The 21117-nt window shown below is 34.4% G+C and overlaps 1 protein-coding gene across 1 annotated transcript in view; it reads right to left on the bottom strand.

Annotated features, from left to right (window-relative positions):
* The window catches only part of Nachra7 (nicotinic acetylcholine receptor alpha7 subunit), a 246500-nt gene extending 231980 nt beyond the window's left edge, over positions 1-14520 (bottom strand). The window contains exon 1 of the mRNA XM_078178125.1: positions 14418-14520. Within this exon, the coding sequence (XP_078034251.1) occupies positions 14418-14435 (18 nt within the window). The 5' untranslated portion in view covers positions 14436-14520. The remainder of the gene's footprint in view (positions 1-14417) is intronic.
* Positions 14521-21117: the final 6597 nt, after the last annotated feature.

The raw sequence follows: 21117 nt of genomic DNA, 5'->3' as shown, positions 1-21117 counted from the left end.
GAAGAAACCGGCTGCCGTCGCTTCCTCGCGCGACGCTTCCTCCGACTTTCCTTTTTTTTCTTTTGGCCCTTCGTAACCCCCCGGCGCCCCGCCATTAACCGGATTCCTTTCATGTGAAATTGGATTTTATTTCGCGGCCACTCGCGTCTACGTCAACGACCAGCCATAATTCTTTTGACGCGACCGTGCGGCAGCCGTCGAGGGCTGTTTAGACGAGCGGGCGTTCTCCAACGCGACCTCTCCAAATTTTCGACAGCCGCCTGTGGCCCGACGACGGGGAAATCGCCGCAACGCGCTCGCGCGCTTTCTCGCTCGCTGTTTCAGATAGTCGGGATTCTTGTGCGGTCGCGAGCTAGCTTTTCGGATGAGACTAAAGCCCTCTGATGTTCAAAACTTCAGAGCACAGCCGGCGAGAGATCGCCTTTTTGTTTAGGGAGCTCCAACTTGTGTGGCTATCTGGGACCTCGTCTATTGGCTCTGACCTGAAAGCTTCGTTTTCTGGTTACTCGCGTTTGCCGGCGCCCGAAGAAATGTTTGAGGGATCGACGGAGATCACGGCCCGGAGCCGGGTTAAGTAGTATTTTAAACGGCGAACGGTGAGTTGATGCTCGACTTTACACCGTGCACGTTATTTTGATAGTTCTTTTTAATTATATTTATTACTATTATTACGCTTTTATTATATTTATTGTATATTTTATATTATGTTATATTTATTATTATATCAGTTCTTCAAAAGAATGTACTTTTAGAAGTGAAACATTTTATCTGTTCCAAAGAGTGTACTTTTGACAATAAATTACTTTATTTAATCGAAAGAATGTACTTTTAAAAGTAAAACATTTTATCTGTTCAGAAAAGTATACTTTTGAAAATAAATTATTTTATTTAATCGAAAGAATGTACTTTTAAAAGTAAAACATTTTATCTGTTCCAAAGACTGTACTTCTGAAAATAAATTATTTTATTTAATCGAAAGAATGTACTTTTAAAAGTAAAACATTTTATCTGTTCCAAAGAATGTACTTCTGAAAATAAATTATTTTATTTAATCGAAAGAATGTACTTTTAAAAGTAAAACATTTTATCTGTTCAGAAAAGTATACTTTTGAAAATAGATTATTTTATTTAATCGGAAGAGTGTATTTTAAACGTAAAATATTTTATCTGTTCGAAAGAATTTACTTTCAAATATTCCATTTATTTTAAAGAATAACATAACATTTCAAAAAGTATTTCATTTGAGTAATGCTGAAAATATTTGTACCGTAATTCATTTATTATGACCAAATAAAATATTTTTACATTACAAAATGATAGTTAAACATATAATTATTTTGTTAATCTGGAACGAACTTTAACTCGGTATTATAAATTATTCGACATAGTCTTTAAACGAATACCTCTAAAATATATACTAAAGACAATAAATTGCATACGCACCTATTATGATATCTTATGTTATCTCATTTGAGGTTATGTTAATCATTTTCGTAATTTACGTTCAGGTTAAGAATCATGTATGAAATGTTTCTTTAATACATCATACTTCTAATCATAATTCTATTCGACCGAAATATTTGAACAAATTCAACAGCAAGATGAAAATTCACCTGCCCCGCAAGTAACTAATTTCAGCGGATATATTCTTGATTCAATAGCTTCTATCAGAAATTACGCGAAAGTAAATTTCGCACCTATTTACTACCAGCGAGTGGAATTCCGCAGCGAAAACTCGCATTCGAGCAATCCGAACGCATTGCAGCCAAAGCGTGCACCGACATTTAAAATAACTTTTCCGAAAAGAGCCGGGTAGAAAATTCATCGGAATATCGTCGACAGCGATAGCTGGAAATCGGCTTGGAAAATCGTATTTAGAAACATAATCACACGACGGGGGCGCGCGCGCCGGTCATCGGTTCCCGCGTAGACCGAGCGCCGCCTTCGAATATAATATTTCCTTTGAATTCGCGATAGTTTAAGCAAGGCAAAAGGTTTCCTTCGATGCTTGCATATTGAATTTCAACGGTAGCCGGGGCTCGTTCTGTTCTATTTCTATTTCAACAACTTCAAAGCCATCGTGTGCTCGGGCGCCGTTACCTTGATTTCGTTCGCTCCGCGTCAAAAGGATTCGCCTCCGACAGACCCTGTGTGTCCGTGCGTCAAAGAACTCATTCTTCGCGGGCGCACGCATAATCGAATAAAAAAAGAGGAGAGAAAGGGTAGAGTAAAAGAAGGAATGATCTGCATTCGATGATATGTAACTACAAGAAATTCGAAATTTTCAGGAGCAAAAAAAAAACGAAGCGAAAATATCACGGTTCCATTCATTTCAGGCGGTCGTTCAATCACGTTTGAAGACATTTCTGGATTTGGTTCATCTTTGAGGATCACGGGATCTTGCACAGCTTCAGAACCTGCGACGGAGATTTTCCATTGACGTCAAAGGACGGGGGACCCACAATTGAAATTCTACCGAATTCCCTTCCGCTATCGCCGGGCAACGGCCTCCCGTTTCCGTTCTTTTCCCTATTTTTCCAGGTGTTTTCTGCGACGAGCAACGACGCGGCGGAGAGGCCTTGTCCCGCGGGTTGTATAGAGGCCCGTTTTAAAGGCGAGATCATTTTTTTCGCTGGGAACAATCGTGATCCCATGGCGGCGAGGCATTCTCCGACGGTCTTCGCCGCTGGCTTTGCCGGCTTTGACGCGGGCGAATCGCGGGACCATTGCGAGAAACGCCCCGGTAACTTGACGTTCGCGCGTCGCGCCGCGTTGCTCGCCGGCCCTTGTTCGAGTCGACCGTCTTTTTACACCTGCGTGGTGTGGCTTACAACAATGTCTTTACTTTGTGAAAAATACTTGTTAAATCATTTAAAATTCGAGACGATTTTTTGTGGATATTGTAAGAATTAAAAAATTTTCTTTTAATGAAGCAATAATTTTTATATACATGTGTAGTTCATAATTATTGCCTTTACTTGGAAGAAGTGTTTAATAGATTATGTAAAAATCTTGAGAATCTTTTTGAAAATGTTATTAAAATGAGGAAGACCATTTTTAATGCAAAACTAATTTTTGTAGATGTAGTTTTAAATTTTTTGCATCATTCTAATCAATATTTCCAAAATTTTTCTTGGATATTATCTAATAAACTAGTCCTTTTAACATTGACTAAAACTAATCATGACCTTCCATGCAGTTTGGTAAAAGATATCCTATTTTAAAAGGCACAGCTTTGTTTTACTAATGTATTTACAAAATAAAGTAAATTTTCTTTATATTAAATTACAATATATGTTTTTATATCAAATTGGTACATATATTTAACAGTATCTCTGTACATATAATTTTAAACTCATTAACAATGATATTATGAAAAAAAGAATAAGAAGACAATGAACATTTTTATTTTACATAAAAATCCGCAATCTATCTATATCATAAGCACACATATACCGTCTCCATTATTCAGTAACTATTTATCGAAAATTTCAGTATAAACCGCGCACGAATAACTTACACTAAAAATTACATTTCTCTCTCGAGTTTTTAATCGTAGTTTTTCGAAAAATACGACTACAATATACAAGAAAATGCAAATAGAAATTGCGTTCTCTCGTCTCGTCTACCACGGAATATGAAAATTACGCGGATCATTATGCGAGGATATTTTGTGTTTTATGAAACCGTGGTTCTCATATCCGATGTTCGCAAAATTCTGCGCAAGAAAGCGGATCCAACTCGTTCGAAAAATGTTTCCGAACCATCTAGCCGACGCGTCGCGCGGCATCTTTCAAAAGCTCTCGAGCGGTAAAGAAACCCGTTATTATGAACGTTCGGAAAATAAATGGTACCGAGCATTAGTATGAAATATTCCCTAGGCGTTAGTATAAGTGAATGCATACGTTAAAGAACGCGAGTTCTCGGCTCTTGATTAATATCCGCAGATTCTTCTTTCACAGGATAGCGGTTATCGGACGCCTTTTTTCTTCGCTCAACCCTCCCATATTCAAACGTTACTACACGCGTGTTCTTTCGTGGCGCGTTAATATCAGATTTCTATGCATTTAGTGCATTTTTCATAATGTCGGAATAAGTCGGAATAATGTATGTGGTACGATTAGTAGACTGCCGATTTCTGCATTTGTTATTAAGATTGATAAGGGAATTACAAAATAGCAGAAGCATTGCAGAATATTGCTGTATTTTGTGAATTAATTATAAATATTGCAAGAGGAAATATATTTTTATTTAACTCTTGTTTTATACAATTGATGAACAACATTTCTACCTTGCTTACAGATCCGTAGTCTATTTATTCGATTATTAGACTGCCGATTTTCTCCATTTATTATTAAGATTAATAAGAGAATTAAAAAATAGCGAAAGCATTGAAGAATATTGCATTTCTGAATTAATTAAAAGTATTAGAAGAGGAAATATATTTTTATTCAACTCTTGTTTTATATAATTACGGAACAATATTTTTGTCTTGCATAAAAATCTGCGGTCTACTTATTTGATTATTTTAAATATTTAGTGGGCTTTTAGGGGAAAATAGGAGATCACCTATACACTAAAGAAAACTGCTGATTTATTTATAGATACATCTAGTCTAGATTACATAATGTATTCTTTAAAAATCCGAGACTACAACTGGAACAAAATTGCCTGACTACGAACATCAAGTAGAAATAGATGCTATCATCGACGCAACTATTTCCGAGAAATTAACCAAGATGTATCACCGCTTCGATCGTTCATCCCAACATAGACGTTCGTTTACGACCCGAGAAACCGCGGCGGTACATTTCTTTAACCCCGGTCAGAAATCTATCTAATATACTGCCTTAGCAGCGCGACCCGAAGCTTCCGTTTTAATCAACGTTTCTAAAACGAACGACCGAGCGATTAATGAATTAGAAATGGAACAATATCCTTTGCTCGCTTCACCCGGGGGCTGCCTGACCGATCGTTAATAGGAAGGTGGCCGCGGCGACATTTACTTTCTGAAAGATTTAGCTAATGCCTCGGACAGTTGAAAGATTGCGCGAAGATTTCGCGTAGAACCGGGCCGAACCGCGGCGAAACTCGAACGAAAGTTTTCAAGAAAGACCGGATAACGTGGCCACGGTCTTTTCACGGACCGTTGCGTTCGTCGGTCTAATTGTATTAACCGGCTTCCGGCGCGATTATCTCGCGCGTAGCCTCGCATAAGAATGCCAGCCGGAATCGGCCCGCGAAGCTCTACATTCATCTGGCCAGAGAAACTCGTCGTCGTCGGATAAGGGAACGACACCGCCCCGCCGGAGCCCTAAGGGAACGTTCTGACGTACACAAGCATCGGCGATAACGGTATAAGTTTCCCCTTACTCGACGGCAACCTATTCGCGTGTCGGTAAGCATACACTATCACGCACAGAGAGACAAATAAACTAGATAGTCGTTGGTGTTTGCCGGCAAGCTTTGGAACTCGGCTAATCTCCCGACTAATGACTCCCGCGCCATGGAGTAACTTGTTTCTACGTCGGCGTGGATGTACGCGATGGATCCGGGATGTCTCGAACCTCTTCGATTACGAGATTATAATACGGTGTCTTTTGTTTGTCGCAACAGAACTATCGTGCAGCTGAACTTCTCATAATACTATCGGTAGCACGTTTTTGATTCGCAATTATTATTTTAAAAAATAATCGTTAAGATAATATATATCTCGCTACGTGTTATTTGAAATAACTATGCGTTAGTTAATATGAGTGGTTAAATAATTTTCCAAGTGATATTTCTTTATTTGAATTTTAAGTAAAATTATTTTTCATTTTATTCATTATATGATTAAATATTCTCTCATATACACTCTAATCCTATCATGGCAACCACGAGTATAATTTTGGTTTATAAATTTAATTAAATGGGTCGTAGCTTGAAACAATTAATTCAAGAATTCTCATTAATTCTTGTAATTTCAGTTCCACTTGATTCAAGAATTCTCGCGTCACGTTATTTGTAACAGAAATAGAAAATTATTCTACTAAAAAATGACTTCAAAATAATTCATTAGAACTTTATTTAAGAATTTTGAAATTTATTTGAGATTTGTTATTTATCAATTTATAATATTTTTCTTTTTGCGTGGAAGGGGAGGATTTTTACTTCAGTCGTTAGCCGCGACTAACAATAGCGAGAAGTTGAATCATCCGTTGCGAACAACGTTGCGATCGTTGATTGCAATTGATTGATTAAGGATGAACAATGGTAACTCAATCGTTAGCCGTCGATTAATTTCTTGCTGAACTGCCCGCGGCCCGCTCCCCATGGTGCACGGTGTGCCTTTCTTTGAGGTGGTTCGTCTATGAAAAAGACAAAAAAAAATCGGAGGTTGAATCCCGGTCGCAATTGCAATAGTCCTATGGAAAAAGGTCACGAGGCAGAAGGAAGAACAAAGGGACGCTGCAAAAAAAAAAGAAGGGGGGAGTCGCTGTTGGACACGGGGAACGATAAACGACGAAACAGACGCAGCGAAACAATGCGCAGGGCATATTTACCCCGTGCTCGTTGCACGTTATTTAAGAGCCGGTGCGCGCCATTTGTATGCCCGCGGACGCATGCGCCATGAAAATTCGCGATATTACCGTGCCCGCAGAGAAACCGATGATCCTCCGTCGCGTCCCACTGTCATCGCAATTGCATTTAAAAAGAACAGCACGCCGATTCTGAGGGCCGACACCGCCTTCAATTCCGCGCACAATGGGATTTATCGTTCGACGGGTACATTGGAGCCCACCGGTAGCGATCAGATCATGTTCAATATATGCGCTTATGAATTCGAGGCAATTTCAATAACCATGTTTCGTTTCATGGGGTTCGATTACTGCTAAAAGACAATAATGTTTCGTTAACGTGTTCTTGGCCACGCGTACCCTTTTTATACGTTGAAACTTGTTTGTACGCCAAATGACATTTCTTTTATTAATTAACAGTTTGCTGCTGCAATCTCTTTAAAAAGTGGGCCCATGGCTGTTATGATGTAGAATTAATTTTTAATGAAATTACTGATACATTTTTTAATTTTATTATTTACATTTGTTTATTTAATTATCTTAAACAGTTAGCTGTTTGTGATGAGTAATACATGTCATGGCATAGAAAGGTGTTGTTTCTTCGTGACAATTATATTTGTCAAAAGCAGCTAATTAGTTGATAAATATATACTTTGACATTTGTCGTTAAATTATATATTTCATAAAGGTATTGTATTTAAACAAAATTTAAAGAAAATCAGTGGCTCACTGTTAGTTACTATAAAATTGCAGTAGCCAACTGGTTAAAGTCTTTTTAGATTTTATAAAATATAAACGCATATCATATATACCAGTGGAATACGTTCTTTTGTTGTTTAATAGTTTTACGTAAAATATGAATTATTTTACTTTCCTTCACAAGAATGGTTATTTAGAAATATATGGTGCACATGGTCCAATAATTTTGAAAAATTGTCCTACTTTAATAGATCGACCAGTGGAAAGGATTTCAAGTATCCTAAATAAAAGTTATGGTTGAAAATTAACGATATAATAATTCAGGCTTTAAAAAGTCGCTCTAGAATGGCTGCTCTAAAACGTTACTATAGCGATAAGCTATGAGATATATCAAGCCGTATTTCAGAGTTCTGCATTACTTTCACATTAACAGAGTATATAACGTGGAAGCTTACTTTTATTATGTTTCAAAAATCCATTCTAAATTTGTAAAAGTTCAGAGTTTCAGTATGCGTACAATGAATTTAACCTTCGAGTCGAAGAACAATTTCTCATTTCTGTATAGACTATACGGTAAGTGTAAAAAGTCTTCGAGCACCTTTGAAAATTGTATAAAATTTAAAAACAGTGCAACTTTTGTTAATTGTTACTTTCATAAAATTGAACTAAAAGACTTGTGTTTTTTTGAGATGTTAGAAACCAGTTTACCACACAATATATATAAAATACTCGCGTTTTTTTTTTATTTTTTACCTAAAACCACGCCGAGAATTTAAAAAATGTGTTTAGTAGATCTCGATAATTGTTATATATAACTTTAAACATTAGTAGCTCATAACAACGTCAAACAATTCAGTATCCATATAAATTACCGAAATCTGCAAAGCGCATTCTCCAAATTTTCATTCCAGCTTTAAATAAAAAATCTAAACAAATAAAGAGAGTTTCTTACATTTGTTCACTTTTCCAAATAACAATGAAATTAAAATGTATTTTAGTCATCGTAAAAATTCAAGTCGTTTAGTCGAGTTCCAAAAAAGTTATACTCCGATCAAAGCGTGCTCACTTTTGCTCCTTACTGTACACGTCGTTCGGTGACAAATGCGTGACATTCTAGGGTAAATTGGTTTGAAGAATTTGAAAGAACTGCTCCTCGCTGTAATACGGCCGTATTAAACACCCATTGTAAGCACCGGGAATAGTGCTCGAATACACCAGCTCCCGCGAAATCAGGGTCTCGAGAAAAGAATTCTTGACTCTTCTTCTGTTCGTGCATCTTCCAAGCTAAACCCATCAGTGGGAACCTCCCCGTGACCCGGTTTCCATCCAGAAGCCGAGTATTTTGCGCGTGATCACCGGCGCAAATCCCCGTTCGCGAAATCCTAATCCGGAAACTGACTCATGTCATCGAATGCGAAATATAAAATCCGAAAGAGTCCAATAGATTATTCTGTTCGCCGTGAACGACGAATACAATTGCCACTTGTATTTATGTTCATCTTTCGTAGTTAGGCATTTCACTGTTTCGGTATCTATTTGGTGCATAAGTTATCGCGCTTTCCAGCACAATGTGGTGGTAAATTGAGAGCTTTTATTATTTTAAACAGCCACGTGTTATTTCAAAGTTATATCATATCATGCTATTTATATTGTTTCAGAATGTTCTCTACTTTCTCTGCTAAGTAAATTTTAGATTTCCAAATTTGGATTCAAGTTTCATCGATTTTAAGATACAAATTTTGAAGTGATAAGTTGGAAGGTTAAATGATCAGAGATTGCGAAGGATAGTTATGCTCTAGGTTAATATTAATTTAAATATTCTTATATTATTAATAACAATTTCAAAATTTAAATTAGGATTGTTTTGTTACATTTTTAGCTCTCGTGGAACTAGAGAACTATTTTTTAGCTGTTCTATTTTTTAATTGTTACATTTTTAGCTCTCGTGGAACTAGAGAACTATTTTTTAGCTGTTCTATTTTTTAATTGTTACATTTTTAGCTCTCGTGGAACTGGAGAACTATTTTTTAGCTGTTCTTGTGGTAAACTTTTTAATTTGATATTTTCTAGTTCTTGATGTAAAAAGATCGAAACTGATAAAGAAATGAAGAACCTACCCTGACCTTCTTAATTCCTTAGTTCTAGCTAACAATGTTCAAGGGACAAAGAGCTTTTATGTTAAAAATTTATGTATTATAATGATTTAATTTTAGTGCACCGTTCGATTAAATGTAATGCAAAAGCAAATATTTTTTAAGATATTTTTTGGATGCACCAAGTGAATTGCAAGTAACTTTAACATAACTGAATCAATAATTTATTTACTCAAAGGGTTGTCATAATTAAATTAGCTTCGTTAAATTTTAAGAACAAAATTATTTAGAATTCGATATTTCAAAATCAGTGATTAAACATCAATTGATATAATCAATCTGAATATTCTAGTATGATAAATTTCAAAGACCAATAGCAGTCTACCTAAACTATTATTACAACAAATGAAAATAAGTTTAATCTACCTCTCTTGAAATTTATGCACAAAATTATGTAATGAACTATGTTCACAGTATAATTCCAACAAAATAGAAGAAAGAAATATTTTACACTTTTTATAATATTTGATTCATATAAAAGAAAGTTTTAAGATATATTTTTTAATTATGCCTGTTTTGTTCCTATAATTATTGAAATCTTATTTTAGAATTAAATTTTACGTATATATCATATCTCATTTTGTTAAAAAACGTGAACATTATGCACTAAGTTTTGAAAACAGTACACATTCTAACAGAACAAATTTTCAAATGCAAAATCAGTATTAACTCTTCACTGATAGTGTGATTTTTCCAAAAACAAGCAGCCCATAGTGAATAAACCTTTACTGCATCATATTAAATGTATCCTTTACCCTACTACTTTCACATTGAAATTTATAAAGTTGCTATTTTGTACGCCTACTCAGTTGCAGATGCTATTTTATTTTTGCTTTTGATTAATATTTTATTATAACTAAATTCATTCGTTCAAGATACATATTCCTACATGAATTCTACAATCTGTATATACTTCAACCAATCAAATACCATTTACTGAAATATTACTGTTTATTCATTAAAAATTTATCATAAAATCTTATATTATACTTTTAAAAAAGCCACAACTATTAAAAACCACAAAACATGTGTTGCGGGACGTGTGAAGTTATTTTTAGTAGTAAAACAGCTTGTTCAATTGATAATATTAGATCGGATAGATAGATCAAACAACGATCATTTTAACAAACATACAGTTTAACTGTTCATTCACTGGACTCACTGAGCTCACGCTACAATAATTTTCACGAAAATATCTGACATATTAGGATCATGATAAAGCTCAAACAAAAAGTGAAAGAAGAGTGTGTTAACCTAATTCTAAATAAACGCTCCATTGATATTTTATTCTTAGCTGGTGTATAAAATAATAAGATCGTGGAAAATTAAACTGTCACTGCAAAATGCAATAGCAATACAATATTGAGTCCCTAGTGCTCTCAATATACCAACTAATTCAAATCGTTCAAATAGAACCTGCATTTTATTTATAGATAATCGTAAATCTCAATATTGACATTTCTTTAAAAATAGAGGAAGCTATTTTTAATAATATTTGTATATTTAACTCAATCTTAATCTATCAACAATGGATTTTGCAAATTAACAAATTCCACTAATGCAAATTTAAGTTTTTATTATAAGATATCATATAAATAAACTTAACAAGATACGAAACAAAATAAAGATAATTCAATTAGAAAATAAAACAATTTTCTCTGAACGATTTTACTTGCACCGCGCAACTTTGATGCAAAGACAAGTGAACTTTCATAGATGGCTTTCGAATTGTCCTTTTAAATAATACATTTTGATTTTCTGTCAATCCGAAATATAGTAGGAATAGTGAAATGTAAATAAAACGTGTCGCGTTTTTTTTTATTGTTTCAACAAGCTTGTTAAAAGTGATTTATCTGTGACACGAGCCGTGTATCGTAGTCAATGGATGTCGCGTGTTTTAGTAACACAGAACCGAATTAGCCTGTCCCGTTTCGAACGATTTTATTCGGTGGAAGTACTATTTACACCTGAACGTTCGAAATATTGAACGTAATAGTGGAGTGATGTCATGTCAGTGTAAACGACTGCGAACCGAATTGAACGCGGGATACGTGTTCTTGATAGTGATTGGCCCTTATGCCAACAACGAGATGTCCAATTTCAATGGGTGATCGAAATATTGTTGCTCTTGAAGAATTGTAAAACCGCTTTGGATTCCCTTTTGTTAGACAGTTTAACATTGTTTCTTGTTTTAACATTGTTTCATGTTCTAATATTGTTTTATGTTCTGACATTGTTTCATGTTTTCTGTATGAAATATTAACTATTGACACAGCTATAGATGATATTTATGCAGTAGGCTGAACGAGTATAAATGTTAAAGATTCTGTAAATTTGACTCGAGTAAATTCTACGTACAATTGTATGTGATATTTTAATAATTTAAATAATAATTTTAATAGTTCAACTTGGAAAACTGAGAACATCTCGATTTATCGTTAATATCATCAATGATTAACAGCATAATAGCACCGAAAAATTTGCGATATAATTATTGCTTTTTGACATTTCTTGGGAAGCATTATTTACTATTACTTACTAGCATTAATTCATTTTCGTAACTAATTTTAAACTCTCTCGAGATTTTAATTTTAAGCAAAATGTTCTAATTAAACACAGTAGGTGTTTAATCACTCAACAACAACGAATATAATGGAAAAATTAATTGTTTTTCATGCATTTTTCATGTTCTTTCATCGCAATCAACATTACGTATTTATACTTCAGCTAGCTTGCTTGAAAAATCAAATATGAATTAATAAAACCGTATGAATTTCCGTTTAACAAATTATTTTCAATTTCAAACTTTTATTAAGTATCATAGATTTGTTTGCGGTATATGACTTATTGAAACACGTTTAAGGTTTAGATAAACTGAGTATTTATGAGAGAAATAACATTTACTGAATGAATATCTTTTAAGTAGATAAACTTCGAAACTGCCTGAATTTTCGATAGTTTAGAGAACAATCAGAGATGTGTTAATGAAAGAACAATAAAACTAATAGAAAAGTCTATTCTGGCTTTAGACAGTCATCGATATAATCAATTTCAGACGTCTCGAATTATTCTTCGATACTTTATTGCTTGTTCCACAAGGGAAAAATATTGCTAGGTTTCCAGTGAACTTAATTCTTTGCTTTCAAACATGATTTATAGATCTGACTTACTTGAATTTAATTAAATTTTTTATCACGCTAAACTCTTGAAATTTCTTGCTTGATATTTCAAAGTGTTTGTCCTAAGAAATCTGAGAACATAATTAATTAAAAAGCTGTGCGTGAATTTTGGAAATAAGAACAGCAATAAACGAGTGAATGAAGTTAAAATTAACTAACTACTATTGTTTTTTAAATTACATTTCTCTTCTCTGCTGTCTTCAAATATTCTACTCGAAATATTATTTCTCATCAATTACACTCCTCGATAATTATTATTCAAACTGTAATTACCACATCTATATATTGCTACTCTAATAATAAATTGAATAATAAATTGAATTTTATTTAGAAACGAGGGTGCATATTTAGAGCGCGGATAATAAGTTAATTGAATCCAGAATGAATTCGTTGAATCGTTAGTCCGTTTCCGGATACTCGCGCGATCAATATCCGTTAAACAAATGATGCGTTTAATTGTTCGGTATAATAGTGTAAATTTGTAATAGGTAAAATAATGGTATAAACGGAAATTATGTTGCCGTCAAGCGATACGAACTCGTTAAATACGACACCGCGCCCTTCACATAATTGGTAATTCATTATTGATGCGAGTAATTGGTAAACAAAATTTCATCGAAACATGTAACTATTCAATTCGATATAACAAATTCCATTTGTCAGATTGAGAATCTTTAAAATTTTTCAGAGCACTTCTACTTTATAATAATGAATTTTTGATTACTTTATCCAAATAGGAATAGCACAGTACCTATAAACTTATTCCCATTACTGACATTTTTAATGTTTATTGTTACGGTTCATTAGAACCGTGTAATAGCTGCTCCTAGACCATGCAATAGTTAAATGAAAAATATTACTAACTACTATAACTTTGTCGGACAATTAATTAAGAATAACTGTCAAGCCACTTTACGAATATATTTACTTCTCTTATCAAATGATAAAACACAGTAACTAGCAGATTGTGTGAATTCTTCGTACTTAGTTTAATAAACAAGAATTTATTTCGCTATTTGTCTACAAATATAAAGCGTACATTGAACAAACTTGAAGAAAATTAAATTATTCACTGAATTATTAAAAGACTTATTACTCGCGACACTGTAATTATTTCTTCAAAGTTCCATAGAGCAGTATTGAAACTATACATATATAATAACAAATATTAACCAACAAACGAACAACAATTTGAATGATACAGCACATTATCATCGACAGTGCAATAAAAAAATAATTGATTGCTAAAATTTGATCGTTCAAATGGAGCAATTAATTGTTAAAAGAGCAATATTGAAACTATACATAACAACAAATATTAACCAACAAACGAACAACAATTTGAATGGTACAGCACATTATCATCGAGAGTGCAATAAAAAAACAATTGACTGTTAAAATTTGATCGTTCAAGTAGTGCAACTCATTGTTAAAAATTGACGGTGACGCGTGCATAAATCGATCGTGACATAATCAACCGATCGTTAGAATTCTGCGAGTCACTGTACATGCAAGGAAGCGGTGTCATCGCTCCCCGAAATGCAATAAACAACGAAAACTCGAGTTTACTCGACAAACGATAAAACGAAGTGAAAAGTAAAGGCATGCATATATCAATAAACACTACTGAATAAAACAAAAAAACAGCAGAAAGGACGTTCTGTCTATTTCCCACTCACTTAACTCGCACTTTGAACGAATCGAGTACACGTTTTGTAGACGTATGTCTCATCTGTGCTGTGTGCGGTGTGCGTGTTACGTAGAGAGAAAGTCTTTTATGCGTTCTTTACAGAGAAAGAGTGGAGAAGTTGGTGGTCTGAACTTACAACGTCGATTATTTGCATTAGTGTAAGGCCGAAACTCAACACGAGGGGGTCGGACTCATTGCCCACAGGTCGCTCCAGCACGTTGTACGAATCCAGCAGGTCGTTTAGCAGCCGTTTCTCGTGTAAACCGCCATTTACCAGCCCTAACCAATTACCATTCTTGAGTCATTATTGTACAACCACTTGCAGCCACTCCAAACCACGGCCATCATTAACTGAGTCTCCTCTCGGTTTTTTCCCCGCTCCACGTTTCAGCAAATTCGCATTCCCTTTTTCGTTTTTCACCCAAGTTTCGCGATCTTCCGCAACCCGATTGATCAATTCCTCCAAAAAGCTGGATTTTTACAGCGTTTTGCATACGTGGAACGTGGAAACGTTGGCGTGGTTCAAAGTGTATATATGTTCGAGGCTGTGCGAGGCCTCGTTCGAAGGACACGTGTATAAAGAGTACCATCGGAATGGAGAATCTTTGTTCGGGTGCTCTTATACAGTTGTCCGACATCGACGCGACGAATTAACACGAATTACCGAATTAGATATTAAACGACAAAATCGTACGAGGCATTGATGGAATATTCGTAATCGTGGCAATCGCGCGGGGATGGGCAGTTTAGGAATGTATAGTAGAAACGAATGGATGAAACAGAAAATTGTGAAGAAGAATTAAAAAACATTGTTGCGTGGTTATTAACTTGTTTAAATTATTAAGGAAGAACAATTCATCTTTAATTCATTTCCAACCCTTTACACTCGAAACTATTTCAGCTGTAAATCTGAAATAATTTTTCGGGTTTATACTATTTCCATTCTATGTAATAAAATGCATTTTTATGCATACAAAATTGACTATTGTGACTGTTATCAACAGTTTTACTAGTTAACAATTTTTTAAATCTGAGCTTTGTTGGTATAATAATTATATAATTTTCTTGGGACGTGGTAGAACAATTTTAGTGGTGCCTCAGAGTCACCACTCGAGTGCAAAGAGTTAATATTCGATAAATGGATATTGTTTTTCCATGCACAATAAACATAATGAATTTTTTTCCTGAAGTATTTTTTCCACGCTTCGATTTCTTAAGCGTCAATTTGCACTATTTTATTGTTATGTATGTTCAACGAAAGAGTTAACGTTGTAAAAACAAATTACGAAACATGCGTAAAAAGATTAAATATTCGAACGATTCTGGCTAGAAACTCGTTGAGCATCGTATAAACATTAAAATTTCATTATCATTGCGGGTCGGATCGCTGTAATCCCAAATAAGAACGTAATTGACAGGAAGCAGCTTGGTTAAAATGTGATATTAACGCGTTCATCACCCTGTGACGCGTGAATGGATGTAATGATCTTAAACGAAAATATTAATAGGTCATACGTGACTGAACATAAAACTGGATGACATTTTGTAATTAGGGTCGTGAACGCGTTATGAATCTTGACGGTGTGAATGAAAATATTCATGAAGTGAGTAACGAATGAAAATATTAAATTAAATCTTCGGCGAGAAGTGGATCATTGGAATGTTCGTCGTCTCTTATATAAACTATTAAATTTAATTAACGACGACCTAAATAAGACGATTATATTCTTGTAAAAAGAAGAAGTTGACGGAATTGGACGATTATTAGGTCATTAAGTGCGAAATTCATACTTTATTGTACGGTAATTTAATTGTACTGTAAAATCTATGAATTCCATACTTAATGACCTAATATTCCTATTATCTGCTTCATTTGAAGCATCGAAATAATTCCAACACTTCTCCATATTTAAGTCTCACATTTTGGTAAGCGTTATTTTATGTTCGTCGAAGAGATTAAGTCATTAAATGCGAAATACATACTTTATTATACAGTAATTAATTGTACTGTAATTTAATTGTACTGTAATTAATTGTACTGTAAAATCTATGAATTCCATACTTAACCCCTTGCGCACCATTTTCTTTACAATTACTATGATTAGATTTTCTTTGGTCCCACTAATTTCTCAGAAGAAAAAGGAATTTTATATTTATTGTGTGCTTGCGTCTAGTTGAATGTTTAAATATCGATTAGAAGAGAATAACATTTGATACCTACTTAAAGGAACACGATGAACATTCTTTACAAACAGCTTATTGTTATAAATCACGAGTCTGACTCGTTAAAGTACGGCAAGGGGTTAATGACCTAATATTTCTATCATCTGCTTCCTTTGAAGCATCGAAATAATTCCAACACACTTCCCCGCATTTAAGTCCCCACATTTTGATAAACGTTATTTTATGTTCGGCGAAGAGATTGTTATAAATGTTCGTAACCAGCCCATTCCATTCCCGCAATACTCGAGCGAAGCCGTGTTTCCTTTTCAACGTGTATGCAAGTAACTTGTCCGGGGATTACGTTGACAATCTTGATCGAACACTTTCTGCCAAAGGGTAGTAAACCTGGGATTAACTGTTGTAGCTCGATTATCGGTGACAGGCCCTCGTCCTATCGGCGTCGTGTCGCATCGCGTTCGCGTCGTCGGCGAGAAAACGAACGAACAGAAAAAAAAATGACGTCCTGATACAAATTCCAGCGGACTGCCTTCGCGAACGGTTTATCTTCCAACCGGTTTATACCTATGCGGCAGTCCCTCTCGGTTCAGTCGTTCTTAGAAGTCACCCCGCGAAACTTCTGAACTACTTCCCTCGAATAGACAACTCCGTCATCTCTCCGGTCTCACCCTACGTTTCTCCCACGCGCCCCGTCCTTTATTCGCCCGACCGAGTTGTGCGGAATTACAATTGAATTACTCGAGGAATTATAATTACGAGTCGGTTCAATCGCGTTGTAATTCGATCACGTTGTAGTTCGTAATTCAGATCGCCATGGAAATAAACGCAATGCGTTGTATAATTATATTATGTTAATTATGAATTATGGTCAAATTTAATTGCGTTAATTACGAATTACGACACGATTGAATTACGTTAATTACGAATTACGATGCGATTAAATTACGTTATGAATTACGATGTAATGGAATTAAGATTGTCGATTACGCTGTCGTTGAATTGAGATTGCGAATTACGGTTTAATTGAACTGACATTGCGAATTACGATGTCATTGAATTAAGATTGAGAATTACAGTGTAATTAAATTAAAACTGAGAATTACGATGTAATTAAATTAAAATTGAGAATTACGATATAATTAAATTAAGATCACGAATTGAGGAAGAAAAAATTAATAGGTGATAAGAGAACAAAAAACACGGAAAAGAACAAAATAAATATAAGTATGAAAAGTATAAAATATATCTGAATTTTTCAAAATTCTGGACAGTAATTTAAGAAACTATGTTTCAACTGCATTGTATGTTAGTTAGATTGTATTTGATTTACACTCGCGATTAAAATAATTAATAATTGAATTACCTGATAGATTTAAATTAAGTAACTGTCTTATTGTACAACGTAATTAATGTATTATTGACTTAGCACAACTCTGCATCCAGATTTTCTGTCCTTTTATTCATAATCGCCAATTTTACCCTTATATCCCCCACCCCTCCAGTTACTCCTCGCGGAAAAATGTTAAACTGTAAATGTAAATTGTTGCTAAACTGTTTTCAGTTTCTTAATGGTAAATCGCGAAAAATTGTTTATACTAGTGGTGCATCTAGTTGGGACTCCACAATCTCAATGAAATATTTTTGATGCCATGGAACTGTTTAACATAGTGTAATATTTATGTTACGTCAACATGGAACAGATTGAAATAGTATTTGTATGTCTAGCGTTTTGTTAATGACCATGGGTAAATACGTGATATGTCGATATAATTTGGGCTCTTTAGTTGAATTTGTGTGGATTGCCAAAATATTTGGCCACTGATTAACGACAGGATGTAAACGTAACACGGGAAAATTCATTTGGCTCGTACGTGTTCAAATATTATTAATTTCTAGTCATTACAGTTTGTTTATGTTTGGTACATACAAAATATGTAGTTGCTATTTTTGTATCGATTTATCATTCATTTCCTGTTATTCCATTTTATAACAACAAAATAGTCGAGAAATGAAAAAAAAATAATTTTCGTAATAAAATTGTTCTATATTTTATCTCGATTACTTATAAACAAATAACTTTATAAAGACGAACTACTATTTCATGTGCAAAGTAAATGAATCAGGTCGAATATGCTCGGAACTTAAATTTTCTTTGCAAAAGTTTCTTTTAGAAATTGAATTTCTCAAGAAATAAGGGTGACACAGAAAGTCAATTACCAAAGTAGTATATAGATTATGATCGCATTCAAAATACTGATTACATGTAAACTTCAACCTTTTGCAGTCGAAGCTATTTTAACTCCGAAATCGAAACATTTTTCTGATCCATGGTATTTTCATTTTCTACAATTATTTCATACGTACTTTCTCATAAAATGCTGACATTTTAAAAAATTGACTGAACACAGATAAATTTAACACTGTACAAATTCTTTTGAAAATTGATATAACAATTATTGTTAACCCTTAGCATTCGAATGGCGACTCTGCTGCGCTATTAAAATTCTTGTAACACCTTCCAAAATTATTTTTATAGATATCACCAAAGCTTAGATTGAAATATTTGTTGAAAGTGTAATTGTCATATGAGACACGAGACTAAATTTTTATGTATAGAATGATGTTTGTTATATAAAATAGAAATACTAGAAGCCAGAAAAATGATTTTAGATTTGCAGTTGAAATGTCCTCGAGTGCAAAGGGTTAATACCTTGCAGTTGCCATTCCAGCACAAAATATTAAAAATTTATGTAACAATTGCCATATGAATATTAAAAAAAGTCTATAATAGTCTCGAATTATTGCAAATGAAACAAAGACGATTGCACTACTATAGCCTACAGAAATTTTGCTTAACTCTTCTCTCGAAGTTCTTTCACCCACATATTTACCATTTCGCGCGCAGATACTGCGACCCAGGCGATACACTCTTTATACGGTGGTCGTAACAGCGATGACGTTTCACGGCGGCCGGTAATTTCACGGGAACATATATATTCTTAAATGTTACGACCCGGCCGTACGGTGGCTACCTTTCGGATGCTATTCCAATTACGAGAATTCCGTTCCATAGGGAAAATTTCGCGTGCTGATCCGTCGTCGCATTTGGCACAAAGCGAACGGGGTATCGTTAGCATCCGTGTTTGTGATGCGGAACATCCTACATTCGGCTCGGCGTAACGCGTATATGTACATACGTTATGCCCTTCGATATAGAGCTATCGCGTGCTGGCTCGGAACACAAAGGCCGAAACCGAATTTTAAAGCGTGCCGCGTGACATTCATCGTGGCGGTTCGGCCAATCCGTCGTAACATTCGACAATCTTCAACGACTCACTGTTACACCGCATTCCTTTACCAGACAACGGAATTTGCGCATCTATGCGCGCGCGTGCAGAGCCGGGCGAAACGTAATCTGACACACGTTTAACGATTATAACGTGACTTTATGGAAAACGCGCATTGTTCACGTGTTTCTTGTGAAAGGAAAAAATTATATAGAAACATCTTTATTTTCTTTGTTATTAAAATTAACACTTTAGCGACCAGGAATTTGGTCGGAAAAATTTACCTAAATGTTACATTTTCGTTTCTATTTTGATTTTATTAATTTTATTAATATTAATAATAAATGATATTTGATATTTAAAAAATTATACAATACTGAAGCTTACGGTAGTACGATCAAACACATTTATCTCAATAATAAATATTAAATTATTCGTTACCATGACAAACGATTTGCAGGTTCTCGTACGGGGTAAAAAGCCGATTAATAGGCTACCGGTCGGTAAAGTGTTAAGTTAATATTGATTATTCGATACTTTTAGACACTTTTAATCTGTCTGACAAGTTAAATGGTGCCAATTTATTTTTATGCATAAAGTCCGCAGTTTTATTGGAATTAATGCAACGTCGTGTTCATCGTTAATGATTAGGATTACTAAGTAGTCCAATGATCATGTTCGTCGTGAATGATCACGATTACTGACCTAATAATCATATTCCTCATTAGTTATTACAAGTAATCTAGTAATTATATATACCATTATAATTATTGATGAATCCAGTAATTCTGTTTACCATCAATGATTACAACTGCTACGTAATCCAGCAGCCATGTTCACCATTAATTATTACATTTACTAAATAATCCAACAAGTAATGAGTAACATAGATAATCAAGAGAAACCTAATCATTAAACGTGGTCAACTAAATTATCATTGATCACGAAATGATAATTTACATAACGTGACAGAAAAATTTCATCTTCCATAAAGATTCGCAGGCTACTAATATTTAATACCGCTTCATATTTCTAATATTGTTTAAATATTTCATTTAAACGATTTCCCTTCCCATAAATACAAAACACTGATATTTCGGCACATTTGATAGAAAACAAAACTGAAATGAATTAATCTGAAGCTCGCATTGTTTATGTTCCCATCGTGCATTCACGATGTCACTCAAAATTGTTAAATTCAGTTTATTGAAAAACACACCCGGATTTTAACACTAGGTTTAACAGCCCGTAAAATTGTCTCATTGACGGTTTACACTGATGGGCAGCTTCATTTCCATGTATCGTTCAGTTTAGCTGACGTCAGAAATTCCAATTACCTGCATAAGTTGTTTAATTAAATCGAAATGG

The sequence above is a fragment of the Augochlora pura genome, chromosome 4 (genome assembly GCF_028453695.1).
Source record: "Augochlora pura isolate Apur16 chromosome 4, APUR_v2.2.1, whole genome shotgun sequence".
In the NCBI taxonomy this organism is placed as follows: domain Eukaryota; kingdom Metazoa; phylum Arthropoda; class Insecta; order Hymenoptera; family Halictidae; genus Augochlora; species Augochlora pura.
Note: the sequence above shows the minus strand (reverse complement) of the source record. Positions and strands in the feature narration are given on the sequence as shown.